Source organism: Microchirus variegatus (assembly GCF_963457635.1).
Source record: "Microchirus variegatus genome assembly, chromosome: 8".
NCBI classification, from domain to species: Eukaryota; Metazoa; Chordata; class Actinopteri; order Pleuronectiformes; family Soleidae; genus Microchirus; species Microchirus variegatus.
The window spans coordinates 21895388-21921255 of record NC_139809.1 but is presented as its reverse complement, the minus strand read 5'-3'; the positions used below and the strand labels follow the sequence as shown (position 1 = coordinate 21921255).

At 41.2% G+C, this 25868-nt stretch overlaps 1 protein-coding gene across 1 annotated transcript in view; it reads left to right on the top strand.

Annotated features, from left to right (window-relative positions):
- Positions 1-25647, top strand: part of ptprq (protein tyrosine phosphatase receptor type Q) — a gene marked incomplete at both ends in the record, with an annotated part of 90287 nt that extends 64640 nt beyond the window's left edge. Inside the window, 26 exons of the mRNA XM_083894281.1 lie at positions 131-451; positions 880-1155; positions 2267-2418; positions 2704-2845; positions 4955-5221; positions 5542-5916; positions 7242-7351; positions 7516-7702; positions 9770-10008; positions 10147-10216; positions 12106-12264; positions 12433-12724; positions 13549-13622; positions 13753-13852; positions 15374-15502; positions 17351-17395; positions 18029-18055; positions 18214-18295; positions 20024-20114; positions 20265-20341; positions 20569-20703; positions 20809-20934; positions 22369-22514; positions 22691-22826; positions 25396-25519; positions 25610-25647. Coding sequence (XP_083750407.1) covers positions 131-451; positions 880-1155; positions 2267-2418; positions 2704-2845; positions 4955-5221; positions 5542-5916; positions 7242-7351; positions 7516-7702; positions 9770-10008; positions 10147-10216; positions 12106-12264; positions 12433-12724; positions 13549-13622; positions 13753-13852; positions 15374-15502; positions 17351-17395; positions 18029-18055; positions 18214-18295; positions 20024-20114; positions 20265-20341; positions 20569-20703; positions 20809-20934; positions 22369-22514; positions 22691-22826; positions 25396-25519; positions 25610-25647 — 3920 coding nt within the window. The remainder of the gene's footprint in view (positions 1-130; positions 452-879; positions 1156-2266; positions 2419-2703; positions 2846-4954; positions 5222-5541; positions 5917-7241; positions 7352-7515; positions 7703-9769; positions 10009-10146; positions 10217-12105; positions 12265-12432; positions 12725-13548; positions 13623-13752; positions 13853-15373; positions 15503-17350; positions 17396-18028; positions 18056-18213; positions 18296-20023; positions 20115-20264; positions 20342-20568; positions 20704-20808; positions 20935-22368; positions 22515-22690; positions 22827-25395; positions 25520-25609) is intronic.
- Positions 25648-25868: the final 221 nt, after the last annotated feature.

Below are 25868 nucleotides of genomic sequence, written 5' to 3'. Positions count from 1 at the left end.
GTGTATGGTTGATGGCCTAATCTACTATCTCAGTTTTTGTAATCTCACATTGAAAAGCTCACACTTTTAAACCTGTATTATCACTGGTAGTAAACAATAGTAATGTGATTTTACTTGTCTCCTTTTTCAGTACCAAGTGACCCAGTTCAAAACCTGTCGGCTCAGATCTACAGCTCCACAGCCATCATCGTCAGCTGGGACCCTCCACTGCAGCCAAATGGCCGTCCTTACTACCTGCTCAGCTTACAGGAGGCTGGTGTCCCCCCAGATGCGTCCAACCAGGGGACTCCTGCTGTCAACAAGACCATCAAACACACAACATATGACAATGTCTTCCTGTTTCCAAGACTCAAGAAGTATTTCCCTTACGTGTTTACTGTTACCCCGGCAACAGCTGCTGGTGCTGCCTACAACCACACCAGCACTTTGTACCTGAGAACACTAGAAGACAGTGAGTTCATGCACGTTCTTAGGGGTCAAAGCAAGGGTGTAGGTTTGTGCATATTTGGAAAAAAGCCAAAAAGTCCCTACTTAATATTAGAGACAGAGCAATGAGAGGAGAGTGAGAGTTAGTGAGTGGATTTTACAAGCTTCAGTGAACGCCTCACAGTCGAGCAGAAATATCGCTGCAAGTCACAGAGGAGACAGCGCAGGTGAGGTTACAGCAGTGAGTTTTTTAGGGCCAAAAGCACACAGGCAAATCTGTTTTTGCCTTCCCCTTTCTCTCTCGCCTGCACAACTTAGCACACGTGATTTTGTCCATGCCTACTAGTTTTCTTTTTAATAGACATCATAGCACCAAAAAAAGAGAGGCAAATCAGCAGGTGGGTGGGGGGCTTCTAACCAAACACTGATGTGTGTGGGTGTGTTTCTCTTTAGTTCCGAGTTCTCCTCCATTGCTGGTGTCAGCCAGGAACCTGTCATCATCCTCCATCGATGTGGTCTGGCAGCGCCCTCTAGAGGCTAACGGGGATATATCTGAGTATATCCTCACTCTGTCCAGTCCAGGAGGCTCCAACACAACGCATACCACCAACAATTCCATGATCCTGACTGACTTACTTCCATACACGGCTTATAATGTCACAATTACAGCAGTAACACGTAAAGGCTCAGGACCACATCTGCTGCTGCAGCTGCACACTGATGAAGGAGGTCAGTTTGGAAGCAGGTTTGAACATTTCTCTAGGATTCAAACCAGATGGTGATTAGTTTGCACAGGGTCAACTGCACAATGTATACACAGCTCGTTCTTGTCTGTGACGGCACTGTGTGGTCACAGTGCTTAGCTCCGCCTCTCTGTGTCTACAGGCAGCTCATTCGTGCGGCAGAACTGGGGATTTATTCCTGCGAAAAGTATCTAGGTTTATGCCAGGTAGTTGCTAGATTGGTCGTAAGTCGCTTTATTGATAGATGAAGTAGCCAGGGGGTTCTGAAACGTCACTTAAAGCGATACTTACCTTTCTTGCATGTCTCACAGCCCTTAGTAAAACATTTTACATAAACACCTCCGCCCCCCTCAAAGTCCACCCTCCAGGGCAGGAGCAGCAGCGGCCGTGTGCATGTACGATTCATTAGCAGCCTAGACACAGAGTGGTGTGGTTGTCCTCACAGGAGTAGGCTGGGACTGCGGAGGTTACTGTGCTTTGTAAGGTGATCCCAGCAACACACGCTGCTTGTGGAGCACAGTAACTGCAGAGTGATACGTGCTTTCACGGCAGATTCTCCACAAAAAGTGGTCAGATTCAGCAACAAAGCCGCCACGTTGTTAACACTGCTCTGTCAGAGATGTGCGCGACAGCGATCGGCGAGGTGCACCACAGGTGATAGACAGGAAGCTATGCCAATTATTTTGTTTGGTCCGAATAATTTAATCGGTCATACTTTTATCATAATAATATGATAATTAAATAATGATGAGTTTCAAAACCTGGTGGGTTTATTTTACGTTTTAGAGTGTAAAATGCAAGAAAGGTAAGTATAGCTTTAATATACACAATGACAAATCTGTTAAGGTGGCAACAATGCTGTCCAATTTTCTGGCATTCCAAAAATTGCCAAGATGGCATTAAAAATGGATCCAAGGTCAAGCTGTGCTCACAGCGTCCTCTGCTGTATCACACCATACCTAATACAGACACTCTTCAAGTCCTTTTTGTTGCCCCTGCATATTTTTGAATGCATATTTAATGTAGTATTAATTAGGCTATGTTTGTATAATATAAAGATATAAAAACTATAATAAGAGTCCAACTGTGTGTTTCAGGCCCCATGTCCCCTCCCCGTAACCTCACCATATACAACCACACAGCAGTGTCTGTGTGGCTGAGTTGGGAGCCTCCTCTGGAGCCTAATGGTGTAGTGATGCAGTACAGCTTCAGGATCCGAAACCTCATTACACACACCGTCACACACCAGGTAACACTCATATTAATTTCACACACTTTAAGCCACTCTGCAGCAACGGCAACACACACACTGTACACACACTCTCCAGAGACCAACTCAGTATGAGAGCACACCACAACTGATGCTAGCTCTATCTCACACTCCATAATTTCACACTCTAGTTATCAATCAGCAGTTACGTTATTCTTAGAAATGTACACATGTATGCCGATATAATTTTCTACTTCAGTAAATCATTTACTCTGTTATCGTTCTTTTTTTAACGTGTGTGTATTTCTGCATCTTCAAATACAGAATTCCTCTGGTGCAACAACCACAGAGTATCTAACTGGCTTCAGGCCTCATAGCTCCTATGAGATCAGTGTTTACAGTTACACCAGAGTTGGCCATGGAAATCACTTCAGCAGCCCTGTGACCTTCACCACTAATGAGTCAGGTAAAGTACACATGAGGGATGTAACACAGATTCAGGTCAGTGCCCACACTGATGTGTAAAGTGAATCGAAAAACTAGGCTTTGTGTGGTGGGTGCAGTGGTAAATGCTTCATTTGTGTCTCAAGGGGTTCAGAGAAAACATGTAAAAAATTAAAAAGAGGGGAAGAACGCAGGCATTAATGTCATTGGTTGATTTACAGCTGATACCCTACCAGTCAAAAGTACAAAAGCCACTGTCTCCTGTATGAAACACACTGGTTATGCATAAGTATCTCATGCACCCCCACTTCAAAAAACCTGAACTATCCCTTTAACAACAAATTGCTATGGTATACCAACAAATAAATGAAAATACACATAGAGTGGTCCTGTTGCACATATATGTTAGTTATGGAGGTCTACTTACAAACATTAACTTGTTTTTATGGTCAAAAACCTCCTAGTTGCTGTAAACGAGCCGATAGAAATCCTCTTTTCTAACGGTGTTTCCCAGGCGCGAGATTTGAGACTCAACTCTCTTACCCAGAAGACAGAGTCTTGTGATTGGCCAGTACCCGGAAGTACACCCGCTCTCGGAAGCGCAGCTCCCCCCTCTGGAACGGTGGATGCACTGTTACTCATTATCAAAACATTGTTTTAACAATGTTTAAAAATAGCTTCTTCACGACTCCCCACCACAGTCCCTTTTATGACTTTGACCCAGAGTGAGAAGACACTGTCGCTCGTGAAACACCTCCACAGCGGACGTTATTCTTCTTCTGCGGTTCAGTGTACGCAACCGGATGTGCCCGGACTAGTGCCCGGAGCAGGAGGATCTGCTGTTCAGGAGAACCGCTGTTTACGTAACCGGACCCGGTTTTTTCAGAGATCTCACTGAGCCCGAGATTACAATAAAACACAGCGTTTTCAGCAGTGGCTGAACTGTTTGTTTAGAACCTTCAGGGCTTCTTAAATAAGGTAATGACGCAGATACACACTAAAAAACACTTCCGGTCTAGGTCTACTTTAAATCAAGGAGATATAAGGCATTGCCAGGGTTTGCAGTTTAGTATATTTGTCACAGTAGACCATGATAAGCTGAGCATGATTAGTGAATTGTTCCTCTCAGGGAAATTCACAAATAATAATATTTTAAGGTGATTTGTTTTGCTTGCACATACAGTAAATATGTAGCAGGTGCCAGACTCCTGTACTCAATCCATACACAGGAGTGCTTTTTCTCTCTCTTATTGTAATGGAAATATGGGGAAACACATATTCGTATCCTATAAATTCAGTATCTACACTAAAAAAAGAGCCGTATGGAGAATCACGTTATGGACAAGAATCTGATTCCCTGTTTGTTAACTTACAAACATTGAAATGTGACGATTTAACTGATTACAAAATGGTTGGAATAATGTTTCAAGTCCTTAAAAATATAACGTTTTAAATGAATAATGGGTTGTGTACATGGGCTGTAAAAAAAAATGTATTCAATAAAGGGCGGAAATCCATGCATGAGCAGAAATACATCGAAATGTATTTTAAAATAAACTACAAAATACAGCAGCCACACCATCTATCGAGATAAAGTACTACATGTATCTTATGATGTCATCACATTTTTCCAAATAAACTTATTTACAGTATTTTAAAAATGCACAACATTGCAATTAGTATTGGAAGTATTTTGACATAATACTGTATATCAAGGCCTGACAAAATAATGTTTTGTATGTTATACATATTTTAAATACATTTATTAGAAATGCTGTCCATTTATATTTTTAAGAGATTGTTGAGTTATGGATTAGTTACCTGAGAATAGATTTTTTGCTAAAAAGTGAGATAAGTGGTGCCATTTTTGATGAGACTGTGTGGTATTTATGTCTGGATGATTTAGAGTGATGGTTGAAATAAGAGTAGCCGTTTTGAGCTTTACCTTTTCGGTCATTTTGTCATGATATTTCTTTTCCATTGTGTTTGTTGTTGTTCTGCCTTTTTTTATTTAGATGCCGGAAATAAAATAAACTGTAAATTGGGTGATTAAATAACCACAGATGAATGAATTTCCTAATATGGTGGACAGTGACAAACTGAGTCTCTCTCTCCCTGTGTGTGTCTACAGTCTCTGATGCTGTGGGGAACCTGTCTTGCTCAGGTCTGAGCTGGGATTCAATTTTGCTGTCCTGGGAAGTTCCAGACAACCCTAATGGTCAGATCATTTTTTATGAGATTACAGTGGAGTTCGAGCTGCAGTTTTCCACACACTCCACAGAGTACACTGTGACACGGCTGTCGCCAGAGCAGTGGTACACACTCACTGTCGCTGCAGTCAACGCTGCAGGAGCCGGGGACACTGTGAACTGTTCTGCTTCCACTCTGTCTGAATCAGGTAGTCAAATCGTATGTTGGTGTTTTTCATATATTAAGACACAGAAGATTATCTAGGTCACAGGGGTGTCAAACTCATGACATGGGGGCCTATGGGCATCTAGTCTGGTCAAAGGGGGCCAGTCTAGAGAAAAACAGCTGTTCTGTAGGGGGTGGGCAATCAACTTAAACTTATATATTTCAGAATTTCAATGTAAATGTATGAAATGGTGTATGCTTCACAATAAAACCATATTTATGAGGAAAAAAACACTAAAAACTGTATTTTAGTAGAAACCAGTGAATAGCTCATGTGTTATGTCTCTTTGTCTCCTCTGCCAGTACCAGCTGCCCCTCGCTTCCTCACCATCACTCAGATGACACCCAATAACGTGACACTTCTCTGGGCTCCACCGCTCTCCATACCAGGCCTGCTGAAAGAGTACCACATCATTGCACAGCTGCTTTCCAGTGTTTGTGAAACAAACATCAAACCGAACGCACAGCCAGCCTCAGAGGACGAGCTGACCCCGGAATGTGTGGAGTCTGATGTCACAGTTTTGATGAATGCTTCACAGAGCGACGAGACGACCCTCAACAGCATCACGCTCCCTTTCCTCAATAAATACAGATACTACCGCTTCAAAGTGGCAGCTGTGACCAATGCTGGAGTGGGAGAATTCACACAGTGGAGTTATGTGCGCACACTGGCTGGAAGTAAGAAACATCAGTCATCGTTATTTTATGATCTTTCTATGTTGCCAGTGGTGAGTTGGCATTTATGCTGCATTCTCTTTGTGGTTCTTCCTTCAACGGAAAATCCCCTGAACTCGGATTTCCAAATTGGAGCAACCTCACAGTTAGGATTCCAAGATGGCTGCCCCATACAAACACTGCTTATTTTACCGTTAACAGCACTTCTGATGCATTTGTTTCACAGTAAATCAGTCACATACATAATACTGTTTAAGTTATATCTGTGGACATGTTGCTATTCAGCCACCGATAGCCACTAGCCACCAATAACAATGCCCTACATTATGGGGTTTTTTCCACAGTGAACTCGAATGCAAAGTAATTTCTAGCGTCGATTTCCAAGTTAAATGGAACACAGCATTCATCAGGAGGCTCTCACATGACCTAAACAAAAACTATCACTGTGAGTATCCTTGAGAAATACATTGTAAAAATCACGTTAATGGGTGATTTGATTTATTTGGCACAGTGAAATGCACAAAATATATTTTTGTTTAAAAGAAGATAATACAGAAGTGAAGGAAGAGGAAATAACTTATTTGAAGCCTCCACCTAACTATAAAATGTAAAATGTATGCCTAGACTCTAGTGATTACAACATCATTTTAGACACAAACAATTAATATAAGTGATAATACTAAGATGAAGATAGTTAACATCAAGTTCATTAACACATTCTGCCGTTTTAAGCTGTTTAAAAAGATCATGAATGAATGAATCAATGAATTAATCAATGAATGATTTGTTTATTTCGGGCATGACAGTTAATCAACAACATCTGCACACATCCACATTTAATCATGTACAACATACTTCCACAAACTGTTGAAAAAAAGATAAAGACCTTATGTTTTCTTTTCATACTTTCATGTAGGACGTGAGCTATTAACATACAGTGTGATATACACTGCCTGACCAGAAGTCACATACTCTCATGTGTTGGCAGTGTTATGATATGGGCTTGCTTCGGTTGGTCAGGTTATGAGGCCAGCTGCGTACCTTAATATACTGAATGACCAAAATGATAATGCATTTTCCAGGATGACAGTGTCAAAATTCATCAGGCTCAAATAGTGAGAGAGGGATTCAGGGAACATGAGTCATCATTTTCACACATGGATTGACCACCACAGATTCCAGGCCTTATTGAAGCGATGTTTCTGTGCCATAAACAAGCTAAACTCAAGTCAAGCTGTGACTTCTGTTTTAATCATACAGAGTTATTGGACAATTTCATTTAGTACAATATAATAAGGCCTTGTGTTTTCCTTATTTTTCATCCTCAGATCCTGATGCTCCACCCCGTAACATAAAAGTGACAGCCACCTCCAACAGCTTTCGTATTGCATGGGACGCTCCAGCTATTCTATCAGGGCCAACTTCATATCTTGTGCAGGTCACGTTGAGTTGCATTAGTGCACACACACTGCACACATTTGAATTATGTTATGTAAAGTAGGTTTTTAAAAGAACAGGAGCAGCTCAGAGCCAATTTTCTGTGTTGCTGTGAAATGGAAACAGTATGAAATAAATAAGTGGGATCTTGTGCTGTTGTGTCAGGTGGAGGGACCTGTTTTGAACATGTCAACCGTACGGGCCCCCGGAGAGCTGATGACCATTTACGTGACAAACTTGACTGCGTTTTCTCAGTACTCTGTGACTATCATCGCCTTCACCGGACCACTGGCTCTGGCTACCAGTGACGGGAAAGCTATTGGACCCATGGAATTTGTAACGCTGGAGGAGGGTATGTGGAAATGTACATCTTGAAACACTTATACTTTCAAAAATTAGGGTAAAATAATTTTTATTTTTCAGCGTACAATCACCTTATTGTTTTTCGATGATCCCCCAGCGATGCTCAATCACCCCTCCTTCCCCTCCCCACTCACTGATAACTCCCTGCCCACTTTCAGCTTCAAAATCCGGGTGGCGTTCCTCTTAAAAAAGTGGGTCCCCCATATAGAAATTGGGAAACACTGCTATGGGCTGTTCATCCCACCTGTCCAGACCTCTAGCTCATGTGGGTGGCCTTGGTTCCTCAGCTCTGTGGTTGCTACATCTATCTGCTTTGGTCCCTCCATGCCTCTGTCACTCCACCAGTCTTGGTTGGGTTTTTTCTGGATACCTGTTTTTGTACTCTTGCTCTGTTAATTGCCTCCACACAACTGTGTCCATTTTTTTGATGGTCAGAGTCAGAGCCACAACCAGACAGGTTAACACATTAACAGTCAACATGGCACATGCAAAAACTAAACTACCCACAATAAACTCACATAAATAAGATGTTAGTTAATTATATGGACATATGCAACATTGTACACAGCAATCCATAATGATGTCAGTTGCTTGTTCTCTGCACGTACAGTGGGGCAAAAAAGTATTCAGTTAGCCACCAATTGTGCAAGTTCTCCCACTTAAAATGATGACAGAGGTCTGTCATTTTCATCATAGGTAACTCTTCAACTGTGAGAGACAGAATGTGAAAAAAATCCTGGAAATCACATTGTAGGAATTTTAAAGAATGTATTCGTAAGGTATGGTGGACAGTAAATATTTGGTCAATGACAAAAGTTCAACTCAATGCTTTGTAAAATAAGTTAACCTTTGTTGGCAATGACTGAGGTCAAACGTTTAATGTAGGTCTTGACCAGGTTTGCACACACTGTAGCTGGTAATTTGGCCCATTCCTCCATGCAGATTTCATCTAGAGCACTGATGTTTTTGGGCTGTCGCCGGGAAACACAGACTTTAAACTCCCTCCACAGATTTCCTATGGGGTTGAGGTCTGGAGACTTGGTAGGCCACTCCAGGACTTCAACATGCTTTTTACGAAGCCACTCCTTTGTTGCCTGGGCAGTGTGTTTGGGATCATTGTCATGCTGGAAGACCCAGCCACGTTTCATCTTCAATGCTCTCACTGATTGAAGGAGTTTTTGGCTCATAAATCTCACGATACATGGCCCCATTCTTTCTTGGATCAGTCGTCCTGTCCCCTTTGCATAAAAACAGCCCCAAAGCATGATGTTTCCACCCCCATGCTTCACAGTAGGTATGGTGCTCTTGGGATGCAACATGACAAGTTGAGTTTTTACCAAAAAGTTGTATTTTAGTTTCATCTGACCACATGACATTCTCCCTATCCTCTTGTGGATCATCCATATGCTCTCTGGCAAACTTCAGACGGGCCTGGACATGTACTGCTTCAGCAGGAGGACACGTCTGGCACTGCAGGATTTGATTCCCTGTCGTCGTAGTGTGTAACTGATGGTAACCTTTGTTACTTTGGTCCCACCTCTCTGCAGCTCATTCACCAGGTCCCTCCACGTAGTTCTGGGATTTTTGCTCACCATTCCCATGATAATTTTGACCCCACGGGATGAGATCTTGCTTGGTATTGAGTTGAACTTTTGTTATTGACCAAATACTTATTTTCCACCATCATTTACAAACAAATTATTTAAAAATCCTACAATGTGATTTTCAGGAGTTTTTCACATTCTGTCTCTCACATTTGAAGTGAACCTATGATGCAAATTACAGACCTCTGTCATCATTTTAAGTGGGAGAACTAGGTTCTCAGGTTTTCTCCCGCAGTCCAAAAACATTGAGTGTGAATGTGAGAGTGAATTGTTATTTGTCTCTGTGTGTTGACCCTGTGATGGATTGGCAAGCTGTCTAGGGTGTACTCTGGACCTTTAGCCCTATGTCAACTGGGATTGGCTCCAGCTCCCCCCACAACCCTCATGTGGAGGATAAAATGGTAGACAATGAATGAATGAATGCAGACGGTAACATAATGCTCCTTCCCCAGAGCCCAAAGACCCTCCCAAGAACGTGATTGTGTCAGTTATCCCAGAGGAAGTGAACCGTGTGAAGGTGACCTTCACGGCCCCAGAAGAGCCCAATGGAAACATCACTGCCTACTTTGTTTATGTCTATGAAAAAGAGCAACTGGTCAAGAACGTCAGCCTGAATGTCATCCAAAGAGAGAACAACACACTGACAGCTGTCATAGAAGGCTTGAAGGGAGGACACAGCTACAGCATCCAGGTAAGGAGTCTGTCACACTAGTCACTCATACATCTGGAGCTGTAACAGCACCTGCAGGATCCCAAAACCTCAACAATTTTCAAATTGTTGTATTTAACCGTTTTTTTTTTTACCCATTATTTATTTTTGTGTTTGTAGATTTCAGCAAGGAACGGAGCCGGTAGGAGTCCACCGAGCTCACATGTCCAGGTCACCACAGGAATCAAAGGTACAGCTTCTCTTTCTCACGTCAGCTCTGCAATGTTTCTCTTTATCTTGTTGCAGCATTGCAGCTACACTGATGGTAGGCAGAGAATTGCCCTTAAAGAACCAGTGTGTAGGAACTAGGACTTGTGTTGACTGCAGCAAAGTATATACTCTACTATTATCAGTTTTATTCAAAACCCCAAAAATACTATTCGCCCTCGAACCCGTTCTTTCACTGCTCGTGGTACTAGTTATTTTCAGTACTTTTTATTTTCAGTGTCAGCGTTTTACTAACATGAATACTGAACACAGGGAGACAAGCAGGGGCTTGTTAGAAAGCTCTGCAGCTCTAATTTCACCAGCAGAAAATAAAGAAAACCAAAAACATGACATTTGAATGCGCACATGGACAAATGCGCTTTAATGTTGGCCTGTTAACACGTGAACGTGAGCGTGGAAATGGACGTACGCCACGTTTTTGTGCGTACGCAACCTTTGTACATGAGGCCCCAGGTCTGCAGCGGTTGCAGAAATCTGTGAGTTTTGGGGCATGGGAAAGGACTCAAAAACGATATATATTCTGCATAATAATAAAGAATTCCTTCAGTTTCAATAGGGTTCTTGAAACTCAAATCTCAAATACTGCTCAAAAAAAATGTAATTAAATTCCTACAATGTGATATATTCTAAAGTGATTATACAGTACCTGTCAAATGTTTAAACTAGGGCTGTCAAAAGTAGGGTAGCTGTGGATTAATCACGATTAATCACGATTAATTACCATTCGTAAATATGCCTGAAAAATTCAAATTTTCTCTTTATATTGTTGTAGGAACGGAGAGATAAATAAATTGTGTGAAAATATAAGTGTAAAGAACAATAAAATACTGTAAATAACTTGTAAAAACCTATACAAACTTAGTAAAAAATTAACATTAAATTGTAGAGAACCCACATTATAAGACAAGATAAATAAATAGAAAAAATAAAATACTGTAAATAACTTTGAAAAAACTTTTTAAAAAACTATACATTGCACTGTAAATAACTCACATTATAAACAAAATATAAAGTATAGAAGTTAAATAGTTTTCTTACTAAACCCACAGCAGGAAATTCCTCATCAGCACTTTGAAGCACTGCTTCTACTAGTTAGCGTTAGCGTCAGCTAGCATTCTGACGCTAATGTTAGCTGCTGTCTGTGTCCCTGTTAGTTAGACAGTGACTGTTAATGTTATGATTATATCATTATCTGCGCCACTTACAGCTGTGTGTCTTTCTTTTTTCTTCCTCTTCTAACTTCCTGATTGATAACTCCTCTTCATTTTCCTTCAGCTTCATTTACAACTTGCAGAACAGAACAATAACTTCACACAGGTTAGCGTGAGGTGACGTGGGGCGCCGTTAGGGGGGTTTCCGACAGAGATGTCATTGCAAATCAACCATTGTTGTTTAAGGTGTATGAGGCTTCTCACTGGAGAATTTAGGCTCCCACTGTCGGGTCCCCCCTATCGACTCGGAGCCCCATGCAGTTGCCTGTCTTGCCTGTTCATAAACTGCACGTCTACTCGTATTGCGATGAAAGTGAGAAAGTGCGTTAATGCGTTAAAAAAATGAATGCGTTAATTCCACAAATTAATCATCCTGCGTTAACACGTTAATTTTGACAGCCCTAGTTTAAACACAAAAGTGTGTCCAAAAATAATGTTGACTGATAATGAATGTATATGCTGTACATACTGTATGGGTGCTTTATTTATTTTTTAATTATTTAATAAATCCTATTAAATGTCACACAATGGACCTTCAATATAAACGTGTGTGTGTGTGTGTGTGTGTGTGTGTGTGTGTGTGTGTGTGTGTGTGTGTGTGTGTGTGTGTGTGTGTGTGTGTACACTCCCCTGTCTCCAGCACCAGCCAAGCCCACACAAAGACCCCAGGCAGAGCTGAGCCATGGAGGTACTGTCATGGTAACCCACAGGACTATCACCATCCGCATGCCCTCCTGTTTCTATAGTGACAACAACGGACCAATCACAAGAATTCAGGTCATTGTGGCCGAGTCAGGAGGTATGACTCTTCAGAAACTGTTCGGAAACAACAGCCATCACTTCTCACTTGAATACACTTGGTTGTCCGTCTTGTTCCCAAGTTCACAGAAGATAAAATGTAGGTGAAAGGTTAACCATCAACAGAAATGTGACTCCCTTTTCTCCTTTGACCTCCACCCTTTCACAGTGAAGGACATCCAGAATGTAACCAACTGGACAAAGGCATTTTTCAATCGTCCTGCTCCTTACCTGACAGACAATGGCTTCCCCAACCCGCGGTGCTTCTTGGTGGACGAGGCGTCACGTGCGGGCACACAAATCAGAGGTGACCGCAGCGTGTCTGGAGACGGCCGGGCCCTGGTGAGGCACAATCACACCACAGTGGGAACATACGTGATCGGAGAAAATAATGACTGCATGCAGGAGAACAGCACTGATCATTTCTGCAACGGACCCCTGAAGCCTAACACAGTCTATGTGTGAGTGTACCACACATACTCACACAGACACAGGGTGAATTCCAATTCCTTGCTTAATCCTCAATCTTAACCCTCAATCTCAAAAATGCACGCTCCCTCTAGTGCAAGTGCTGTCCCGATTCTCAGAAAAATTAAGTTGAGGGGCAAGTTTAAAGGCTGTATCGCCCTCAATATTGAGATTTTCCCGACACCACCCTTGGGAGCAAGGGCTACCCAGAATGCATTGCATGTTTTCACATAAGAAAGATGGCGCCGAAAGCAGCGAAGCGAGTGCGATACAAATTAAGTATTTTCTTTGTTAATAGAGATATAAAAATTATGAAAACCATTGTATTATCTTAGTTTAGGCCCATATTATGGATTACTGACGTCATTGTTGCGTCACATTTATTTTTATTTTACAATCTTTTGTCAATATGTCAATGTCAGCTGAACATATCCGTGGTTGTGGTATTTGTATGAGTATCATCTTATAACTAACCGACAACCTAATAACTTGACTGACAAACGGATCGTAATAAATAATCCTGACGTAAATGTGTTCTTCTTCTTCTTTTTTGGAGTTGACAGACTGGACACAGCTTTCGCGTTATTCTGCCCCCTACAGTCTGAAGACGTATCTGCATTTAAGGGGTGTCCCAAAGTGACAAAATAACCCTCAACACTTGGTTTTGACGGCCAGTTAAGATTAAGGGTTGAGCTTGAGGGTTAAGATAGGAATTGGAATTGGCCCACATTGACTCACATTTTAAAAAAATTTCACTGTTTTTAAATGCTATCCAATATACCATATAAGACAGGACTGTTATTTACCTATTTCCCAGGTTCAAGTTCAGAGCCACAAACATCAATGGCCAATACACAGACTCAGAATATTCTGACCATGTCAAAACTACAGGTATTTACTGTATATTCTTCCATGTATTACTTGGCATCAAAACATGAAAACAAAATATGCAATCCCCCATCTTTATGTTAATATTGTACATTTCATCTCCTGTCGCTCTGTCTCTATCTCTCTCTTATAGCGGATGGACTGTTGACCAGGGATGAACAGATCATTCTTGGTGTTCTGCTTTCCTTCTTCTTGGCGGTGTTACTCATCACCATCATCTGTGTCTCAGTCAAGTAAGATGTGAAAACAGGCTTTGATTAATTTACCAACATTAATACATTGCCATTTAGTGTTAAAATGTGTACAGCTGCTGCCGTTTAAAATGGTATTCAAGTCAAATTATAGGAGATCCTAGGTTTCCTACGGTAAAGTATACATGGTACTATTCTAAGTATTATTCTAAACAACAATTTAAAAAAAGATTTCAGGTTATTGTGAAGCATGTATGCAGAAATTATACATAATCCAAAAAAGTTTACGGAAATAATTAAAGCATCATTTCAAACATTTCCAATAAACCAAAGCCTACAAAATCCATAACACAGACGACCAGGCGATGAATCAATTATTAATCGATTACTAAATTCTATTCTATAATATAATTTTTTCATCTGGAAAAAAAAGTTTGTTTCTACCTTTTTCCGTTCTTTAGTAATTGGCATTGAAAAAAGATGGCTGATTTTACTAGAAACACAGTTTCTGACCAGAAAACTGTGAAAACGCGAGAAATGCGCCCTCTCACTGCTTCACTCCGGTTCCTTTTTGAAACGCACGGCTGTTGGGTTATATTATTGTAACGTCGCGCTCGTGACTCTTCCTGTGAAGACGCTCTCTGACCAGTGGCCGACAGTCTGACATCACATTTTAATATCAGCTCAGCTCAAAAAGCACCAGATGCTGTACTGTTGATAATGGAAAAACAAAAAAAGTCGAGTTGAGTCGCGCTAGAACTGTATAGTGGAAAAGCATCAGAACTGCACCTGTATGGATTTAGATTTGTGCCGATTTTTGGTCAACACTTTTCACGATTCAAACAACACTTTTCATGAAGCAAGCAACACTTTTTCATAAGCTAAAACAAATGTTGATTTAATCATTCAAAAAAAAAATGTATTTTATTGTTTGAAAATACATTCTTTGTGCTCCCTAATATGTTCTTTGCTCTGTGTTATTTGGTTTGTGGGCGAGCTGCATTTCCAAACCAAGAAATTTAGCTAGGCCAGACATTTTTCGCAGCCATTAAGCAGCAAATATATGTAAAGTACATCAAAAAGCACATGAGCTGCAAGCATTAGCTGTAACTTTTTTAGATTCAAAAAAATGTGTTTGTCATATTTGACTCAGGTGTATAAAAGGTGCACAATATTAGTAACAGCATTTGATTCTCTTTGCAATAAAATACATGTCATATATGACCTATGAACATCTGAAATTGCCTCTAATAGAATCAAGTACTACTGTCATGACTTCTGTAGGAATTTATATTTGAGGGACAATGAAAAGTGTTTTTCAGTGTTTCTGGTGGGAGCACTGGCTCAGCCACTAAGAGGTTGCATGTGGGCTGTATGTGGTCCGAGGGCCACCATTTGAATGGGCTGCACTTAATAAAAATATGTTGCTTTTTACATAATGTACCTTGAAAGCACACAAACAAAGAATTACTGCATCTGATTGTCTTGTTGCTGTTTATTGTAATAATGTATCTTATGTAATTTTACTAACCAGTGTCTTTGTTGTCTGTCATCAAATGGCAGAATCCATCAGCGCAAGAAAGAGGGCGGTACTTATTCACCCAGAGAGGCAGAGATCATAGAGACCAAGTATAAACTGGACCAGCTGATCGCTGTGGCAGACATGGAGCTGAAACAGGAGAAACTCAACCGGTGAGTCTGTGTGTTTTCAGGTTGAATCCTAAAGCAACACTCTCCATAAAATAAAACACATTTTGCGGCTGAAATAGCAAGTGACATGATTTCAGATTTGAGGTAGCTGCTCCAGAGGACAGGTTTTTAGATCTAAGTCAACGAGACAAGTACTTGTCTTTCCTGCAGGCAGCTTGATGCACTCTCTTAAATCTAAAGTGTTAGAAAACAGAGGCAGCATCACAACAACCCATGTTTACCTTTACTTCTCCCAGTCATATCATAACTTATCGAATAATTAGATTGCAGAGACGTGCAGCGTCAAAATACTTTTACTTTTCAAGCTCGGTTTCACATCAGGTGAGAAACAACCTGATGGTTTATCAGGATAACTGATGACTAAGATGAGGTGCGATATAAGTACTTGTATCTCATGATATCAATAGAGAATGAATGAACACAATGAACATAAACTGCCTGAACACCTTCCCTTCCAAACATCTAAACAATATCATCACCCACAAACAGCTACTAAAAAAGACACACAAGATTAAAATGGTAGGAAATGTGAATTTGAAAAAAAAAAAAAAAATGAACATCAATCTATCATCTGTCCTGTAAAGGCCTTCAAGAGCACCACTTGATCCTATGTTGTTCCTGACGCCTGTGCCGACTGTGGGAATGTGTATGAAAGATGTGTGATAGAAAATCTGCTGCAAATAGATGTGCTGTATGAATGTGTGAGGAGAGAATATGCATGTGTGCCTTCTGATTTTAGTCTTGCTGATTTCAAATCAAAGTATTAAACATCTCCTCTCTGAAATAGGCTGTCGAAACACCAAGTGTCTTGACTGGATTGTCTCGTCTGTGCTCACAGAAAATTGTTTTGTCTGTAGTTTCCCACGTTTTTAAAATGAAGTCAGATTTGAAAAATCCTGAATAACACAATGTAGGATTTGCTCTCTTGTTCCCCCACAGTTGGTAAACGGTATTGTTAGACATGACCATGTACTGTAGCCTATGTTATAGCATTTTACACAAATATGATTAAATAGTTTTACTTTTCAAAATATTAGAAAAGAAGAAAAAAGAAGAAAAGAAAGTAGTGCTTTAGTTTGTGCAGCTTGTGTTTTCAACCCAGTGTACATTGTTTGAATCACTCACTTTGAGAGGACCAGATGTCTTCAGTAACATGGCCTAACAAACTATTTACACTTACCAGTCCAACAGTAACAGGACCAGGTCGCCCTTCAGTCGAGTACGCTAGTGAAGTGAAAGCCAATTTTCCTTGTCCAGTCTCTTATTCGATCACTTTCCTTAACTCTCTTCAGTCTCTGTGCTGCCTCTGCCATAACATCCACTCACTGAATGGTTCCACCTGTGTAACTTTAGCTTTGTATGCTTTTGCCATCTATTTTGACAAGAGATTAGTTTGAGTTTAAGTAAAATATTAAGTAAAAGATTTTCAGCTTCTTCTTAAATGTGAATATGCTCTGGTTTATTTTCTACATATTATTGTTTTTTTGTTTTTTTTAACAAAAGAAGACGTCTGAGAATATCATCATATGGAGATACACTGATTAACATGTTCTGACATTTTATTGATTAACCAACTCATGGAATCGTTTATTTGAGCACAGTGGCACATTTAAAAATATATTATTAGTGGCAATTTTGAAATGCAAACCCTATGTAAAACAGCAGCAGCTCTGCAGCAAAAGCGCTTCCTCTGTGCACACACACATGCATTGAGGCCCAGTTGTCACACACTCCCCTTATCACTTATCGCTGAATGGCATTAGTAACTCACCTTGCATGCAGTCAGACACGTGTACTAACTTGCTTCGGCTTTTACTCTTCTCCCACCAGGTATTCTTCCTTCTGGTTTAGACGGAAAGAGATTTATGTCATCCAGTAAGTCGGGCTTTTGACCTGCATGTGCTTCATCTTGCTGTGTGTAGTTAGTTTACATGTTGTACCTCACTTTTCATTCATCACTCTGTGTGTGTCAACACCATGTAATCCATGAAAGCTCGCCTTAAAAATGCATCCATTTTTGTTTGATTTGTTTTGGTTGATCTTTGGTGGAGTGTGACACATCAATGAATCAGCGATGTCTAGAGTTTGTTTCCAACCTGCTGCTTTTCCCCGTCATCATCCCTGGCAGGAAAATGTGCAGCCGAGCTGACACTCCACTGGGTGAAAACATTTTAATTTGTTTACCCACTCACCACTCACTCTGTCTTGAAATTGCTTTGGAAGACATGTGCAGCTGTAGAGGGCACAAATGTTAAGTTTTATCGATAAGTCGGGAACGTGGGTAGCAGCAGGTCTTCAGCACTGCAGAGAAACACCAGCCACAGAGGAATCACCTCATACTTTTTTCAAGTTTAGTGGTGTTCATATGCGCCTTTAGAATGAAACATCGAAGTCGTTGTCGGAACGGGATCCATTCAGCTGCCATGGACAGAAATACCACAGTGTGGGCTGCGATTATTGAGAACATTTGTTGATTTCATTTGCTTTTTCTTGTTTATTACCGTCCAGGCTTCTCAGCTACAGGAAATCACTCAAGTAAGTCAGGCTGCATAAATAATGTGGCTGTGCAGACAGCAGCTGCAGCATAGATCTGCATATATTAGTCTTTTACCTAGGAAGATGTATAAATCCAGGTTGTCTTTTTTGTGTTATGTCTTATATTAACTGCAATTCTCCGCTGCCCTCTCTGTCAGACCCGTCAACAAAAAGTCTTTTCTGCAGCATGTGGAGGATCTGTGTGCCAATGACAATTCCAAGTTTCAGGAAGAGTTTGCTGTAAGTGTTTACTGCACTTTTGTTCCTGTCTGATAGTGTATATATATATATATATATATTACTCTGCAGCAACTGCAGGTTCACAGCCCTTTGCTTTGTGTCAATCCCTCTCTCATGATGCAATCTGTTCTTTCAGTACAGACGTACATTCATCCATTTTCTACCACTTTATCATCCTTATTCCTTCTATCCTCCTTATCATTCCCAGCTCACATGGAATGACAGGGTACACAACTACAAAACCACATATCAAAATAAAATATTGTATTTTTTTATTTTCAAAATACTAATGGGCAATCCATGGCCAAGTGGAAAGGGAACTTGGTTTGTAACCAGAGGGTTGACGATTTTGTGTCCCCACCAGGTGAAAGGGCTGGGGTACCCCTGAGGAAGTTATCCGACCCCCATTACTCCCTCGGGGCTGTTCAGTGGCTGTCGGTGCTCCTAATTCTAAGAACATTTCTAGTAGAGGATGGGTTAAATGCAGAGAAGGAATTTCCCTAAGGAAATTAATAAAATACAACATAAAAATCTACTGTAAATATTGTATCAATGCAGTCAATAGCACAACCTTATCTGGAGACATTTCTAACGTGTTGCTGTTGCAGCACAAGAGATAATGACAATGAAGTACAAAATGTCTATGCATGAAACAATATTACACCCTATGATGTCGATAGCGATAACAACTTTGTAATGTGATTCTTTGGTTAACATGAAGTTAACAGCAGCAGTGGCTCAGTTGGTAGAGCACCTGCCCCATATGCTGAGGCTGTAGTCCTCGCTGCAGGCGACCCTGGTTCGATTCCCGCACCAAGTGGTCTTTCCTGCGTATCATTCCCCATCTCTCTGCCTCCTGTTTCTTGTCTCTCTATACTACGCTATCATTAAAGGCAAAAAACACATTAAAAAAAACAAAAAAAAACAGTGAGAGTTATTCAACTTCACCATGTGTGATCAGGGCAAATTAAAGTAGGCACCAAGCACATCATGTTTTGTGTTCTTATGATCTTATCGCATCTTTTCAAAGAAAGTATTTTACAGTATTTTGAAAATACAAAAATACATTTAAGTATTTTGATACAAAATATGAAGGTGTTTCCTTCAGCGCAATAGAATACAAATCACAAAATAATATTTAGGGTTCGAGCACGACTGTCCTATTAAAACTGAAGGAATTCTTTATTATTATTCCTCGGAATGAATCGCGTTTTTGAGGCCTTTCCCATGCCCCAAAACTCACAGATTTTTCAGAACTGGTGAACGATTGTGTGTGAAAGTCGTTCGGGGAAAAAGCGTGGAAGTGGAAAATTGGAAGTGGGAGGGGCAAATAACTGCTCCGCGAACATCAGCTTTAACGTAATCATCATCTTCAAAATTAGAAGATGATGTGTGTACAATATGGTGACGAATCCTTTAACGGTGTTGCCATGGCAACGATGGAAAGTCTGATTTTTGCGCAAACTTTGCAATTCCTGGTCCAATGGGAACCAAACTTGCCAGCACAGATGACAGTCCGGCCCTGGAGACGTCTGTTTGAAAAATTCAATTTCGGAAACAGCACCCCTGGTGATAGCAGACAGTATTACATTTACATGTTTTAATGCTGCTATAACAGGGATTGCTGTGGCACCGCGAGCACACGGTGACTTGCATGCATCAGCTCGAGAGTTTAACACACCTACGTTAAGTGAAAAGTGAGTGATGTGTAACATCTTCTTTCCAAAGGAGCTCCCAAAACTGCTGCAAGACCTGGCCACCACAGATGCTGACCTGCCCTGGAACAAATCCAAAAACCGCTTCCCTAACATCAAACCTTGTAAGTGGTCAGGCTGTAATCAACTTACATACTTCAATGTGTTCTATTTCAGACACAATATCTATATCTCTTGTATTTCAGCACAGAAAAAACAGCATGTACAGTCGATTTTATCAGCAGCTTTTCATTTTCTTGCTGTACTTTGTCTAGATAATAACAACAGAGTGAAACTTCTGTCAGAACCAGGCACTGCAGGCTCTGACTTCATCAATGCCAGCTTTGTCTCAGTGAGTATCTATCAACTAAATCCTCACATTTAACACTAGATGGAGAGTTGATTCCTTATTTTCCAATTCTTACTGTTAATTTTTTTTTTTTATGTAAAGCCCATTGAGTTGCCATTGTGTATGAAATGCACTGTAAATAAAGCTGACTTGCCTTGCCTTTATTATTGTTGTAATAATAGATATTTCTCAGTCTCTTTCAAGTTCAACATGTTTTTCTGTGTTGCCAGGGCTACCTGTGTCCCAACGAGTTCATAGCTACACAGGGACCTCTGCCTGGAACAGTGGCCGATTTTTGGAGGATGATCTGGGAAACGGGAACCCGCACTATTGCAATGCTCACGCAGTGTTATGAAAAGGGCAGAGTGAGTAAAAAAACATCCAAGCACGTATCAACAAACTATAGACTATATCTGATATTAAGATCTGATGATTAGTGTGTGTCTTTGTGTGTATGTATGACATTTCAGAATCGGTGTCACAAGTACTGGCCTGAGGACAACAAGCCAATGTCAGTTTTCAGTGACATCCTCATCTCAAAAGTGTCAGAGGAAGTCCTTCCTGACTGGACTATCAGAACCCTGAAAGTAGAAAAGGTGAGTGAAGAAGTAACTTCACACAAAACATGATCAACAAGTCTGACCATTTGGGTCGCCAATGGGAAATTAATTTCCACATCATATTCATACTCAACACGGTAACAATTAAATGATAACATACTCAGGAAAGTCTGAAGTTAGAGTTCTGTACCTCCAGCCACATAACAGTTGGTTGGTTGAGTGGGTGTGTGAGGTCCTGGTTGTTTGTTATTGCTTTATTATTTAATGCTGTGAGGTCGGGCGCTGGAAGACCTATTATTTTAGAGGCAGTATTGGTTATGAGAGTGAGCTTAGTCCAGTTTAAAACATGTTAACTCCAAGCCATACATCATAGCAGGTCTCAATACTGTCTTGTAGATCTTCCCTTTCACTTTTGCTGCGGTCCTTATGTCACACATCAGCCCTGACACTAGTCTCCACCCACTCCAGCCTGTCTGCACTCTCTTGAACTCTGTTGTGCACTGGCCACAGCTTTGGATAGTTGACCCCAGGATGCTCCACATCTCCAGGCTCTTCCACCTACTCTCACTCCCGATTACAATACCCTCTGTAAACAACATAGTCCATGGATATGTACTACTTGCAAACACACTTTGAGGAAAAACTTTGAGACAAATGTCTCTTGTTTTCGGACCACAATTTATTTTGGTTTGCACGCTTGCCTTTGCAGTAAGAAGACCCATGTTTTCTCTGGGTTCTCTGGCTTCCTCCCACAGTCCAAAAACATACAGTATGGGGATTAGGTCACTCTAAATTGACCACAGGTCTAAATGTGAGAGATGGTTTTAATCGCCCCATGTCAGCTGAGACTGGCACATCACTCCCCTGCGGATAAAGCGGTAGAAAATTGATGTTTTATCATGGCAATATCCAATAATCAATATCCCAGTTGCAGAAATGCATTATTATCAATATTGGCTGATTGATTTTTCATCACAACAATGTTTTGGCCATATTGCCCAGCTCAACAATAATAGGAGGCGATGAGTGGCAACATACAGTCCTTTAAGAACTGTTTGTGCAGTTTGTCAGCATAAAGCCAAGATAAAATCTGTAGCTGAGCACATATTGTCAAAATATCATAACTGTTACTCATGGTTCATGGTAATATGATTATTATGGAAATTTAATTTAACTCTAGAGTAAATAAACCCACTTCTGAAGCTGACTCCACCCAATGCCTGATTTTGAAAAATCCCAAGAAGTGGGCTGGAAGTTGAGTGAAGCCGATTAGGAGGGAGGGAGAGTTGGGAGCAGTGCAGGGGCGTGGTCTGGTTGTGAAATTTGACACTGTGGAAAATTACCACAGCAGGTGCTCAGTGAGATGATCCTCACACTAAGGGAGATGATTTACACCTAAACAATGGTTAAGAGGTTTAGTTCTGCTTTAATTTGCTTCTTCTTATTTTGTATAATATCTCCTCTGTTCAGCAAGGACACTACATCATGGTCCGTCACTTCAACTACACATCGTGGCCTGAGCACGGCGTCCCAGTATCCTGCAGCACATTCATTAAGTTTGTCAAAGCTGTCCGAACTCACAGGCACGATAACACCACCATAGCGGTTCACTGCAGGTACAGTCATGACACACCAACACTGCATAAATCAAAAGCACTGACACGAACACTTACCTTAATGTCACAGTAGTGGCCCTCATACTGTGCTTAAGCCTGCAATAAGTCATAAACAAGCGACTCATTCAGGTGCAACTGAGCATGGCAATGATATGTTGTTCTTACTCTTATCTCAGTGCTGGTGTGGGAAGAACGGGTGTGTTTATTGCCTTAGACCACCTCATTCAGCACGTCAGAGATCATGACTTTGTGGATATTTACGGCCTGGTGGCTGAGCTGCGCAGTGAGAGGATGTGCATGGTGCAGAATCTGGTGAGTTCATTTTTATTTTTTACAACCTAGAGAGCATAAGGGGACAAAAATATAGTTTGTCTTAAGTTGATACCACTCATGAAAGACTCCACTGGCGTGACAAATTGCAGTGTTGTTGTCCTACTTTTTAATCATGTCCTGCTGTGATGAAAACCCCATGAGGAAACAAAGAGAGAATTCTCCTTTTTTGGACAAAATAAATGATCTGGCAGTGGATCAAAGGTATATGTTCAGCAGGATATCCCCCTCTTGAAACAGCAGGAAGTTATGCTAAAATATACCTCACTCAGTTATAATATGTGGGCTTGTAGTATTTCTCAGTGTCTGCAGGGACTTTCTCCATCGTGCGGATGATTCTGCTCAGTGATTTTGTTTTATTATTTCTCAGTATACTGAATTTGTATTTGAATCTGTGTTTTTAGCAGTTGGAATTTTTAGTCTGTGGTTATTGGAAAAAGCAACCAATTAGAATAGGATTTGAGACTGAAATTCTTTATTGACACACATGTACAAAGTTAAGCATACAATGACACTATGAAGTGTAGACTTGTTTTCAGTCAAAGAGCATAATCTTTCAAGTCTCAATTTGTGACATGTAGGATGGTTCATTGGCAAAGAATTAATATAAATCGCATCCGTATTGAATTGAATGACTTTATTCCTCCACCGGGGGGAAACACATTTACAACAGCTCAGTTAAGGTGACAAGAGGTGCAGAAATGTGCAAGGGCATAATAAGTAAAAAGAAATAAAACGTAAAGATAAGAGTAAAAATAGGATAAAAATAAAATACAGTATGGTAAAAAAAATTACACTCTAAATAAATGGATTTAAAGAGAAAGAGACGAGGCTGCAAAGCAGGACGGAGGAAACAGGAGAGATAACGTAGGTTCAGTCCTTTTATTCCATCCATCATAATGGGAAACGTCTGCTCCCTCGTGAACAGTACAGTGGCAAACTGGCCTGCTCACAGGAAGACATAGACCAACATCTGAAGAAGACGTACAGCGACCCCGCAAGAGAGCAGGAGGGAGAGTGTAACAACCTCATAGAACCAGATGTGCAGTTCGACATGTTGGAGCTGCAGCTAACGAAGTCACGGAGGTCGTCCGCAAAGCAAGGGCAAGCTCTGCTCCAGGACCGAGTGGCACTTTATACAAAATGTATAAGAACTGTCCCAAACTCCTCTGTGCTTCTGGAGAAGGGGGAAGACCCCTGATCAATGGAGAGTGTCTGAAGGGGTTTGGATCCCAAAGGAGATTAACTCCACCCAGCTAGACCAGTTCCACATCATCTCCCTGCTGTGTGTTGAGGCAAAGGTTTTCTTCAGTTTCCCGGCTTTGTATCTACCTGGCAAAGAATACCTACATCGATACATCAGTCCAGAAAGGAGGCATCTCAGGAATGTCAGGCATGACGGTGTGGTAACACAGCTCATTTGTGAGGCCAGAGAAAATAAGGGCAACCTGGTGGTGCTGTGGCAAATGCATTTGGTTCCATTCCACACAACCTGGTTCAGCTCACTTTGATGAAACATCATGTACCCAGCAGGTGCAGAGACCTCATCGTTGATTATTACAGCAGGATGAGGAGCTCTTCAGGAGCATTAACATCCAGTTGGCACAAGGTGGAGATCACTATCATCACAGGGTGTACTATCTCATTGTTCTCCCTAGCCATGAACATGCTTACTAAGTCTGCTGAGCACAGAGTGCAGAGGGCCTCACAAGAATTCTAGACAATGGCCCAACCACCCATCAGGGCATTCATGGATGACCTCAGTCATGACAGAATCAGTCCCAGGCTGCCAGTGGATTCTGAAGGGGCTTGAAAAGCTGGTCAAGTAGGCCCAGGTGTATTTCAAAGCCGTCAAATCCAGATCAATGGTGCTGAGAAAAGGGAAGGTGGAGGACAAGAAATAACAGTCTCTAAACACTTCCTATAGCTTCGAGTGTCTAATACACTTCACACTTATACAATAAGTATATATGACCAACAGAGGCCCGCCAGAGTCTTGTTGCATTAATTGGGTGAAGTCTGTCATCTCTGATTGCCTTGTTTAATCTGATCTTTGCCAGAACAGGCCAGTTTTGTCCCATGGACCGCCAGTTGCTGACCACTGCTGTATTGTATTGGGCCACATAGTTGCCTTTTGTAACAAGAAGACCTGGGTTTGCGACCCAATTGGAACAAGAACCTTTCTGCATGGAGTTTGCATGTTCTCCCCATGTGTGCGTGGGTTGTCCAGGTTCTCTGGTTTCCTCCCACAGTCCAAAAACTTTTGGGATTCAGTCAATTGGACCCTCTATAATGACAGTACACGTGAGCGTGTGAGTGAATAGTTGTTTGTCTCTATATGTGGCCCTGCGATGGACAGGCAAACTGTCCAGGGTGTACCTTGTCTATCACCCTATGTCAGCTGAGATTGACACAACACCCCGCGACCCTCATGTGGAGGATAAAGCAGTAGAAGATGACTGTATTGTATTGTTTTGCATTGTGTTGTATTGTATTGTATTGTATTGAATTGATAAAAAGGAACAATATCTGCCATTGTCTGTGTTTCCAGGCTCAGTACATCTTCCTACACCAAAGTACGCTGGAACTTCTAAACAACAAAGGCAACAGTCAGTCAATCTGGTTTGTCAGCTACTCTGCTCTGGAGAAGATGGACTCTCTGGAAGCTATGGAAGGTAAATGACATACACTGTAAATTCACTCTTAAAGAAGCCTGCTCTTCCCATATAATAGTGTTCACTCCACACTTGTGTCCTGGTCCTCAGGTGATGTTGAGCTCGAGTGGGAAGAGACCACCATGTAAAGACAGACTGAGGGACACCTGCACCTGAGTGAGAGTTTGAGACGTGACCTGTGCACAGACTCTGGACAGGAGAACCTCCACCACTGCAAAGGAAGAGGACACAGGAGGAGAAACAACATGTGAACTACAGTCTGAAATAAAACTGTTGCTTCTCTTCAGTACATCACCTCTCAGCACAGGCTTAACTTCACTAAACCACTTGACTGCTTATTTTCAAAGAG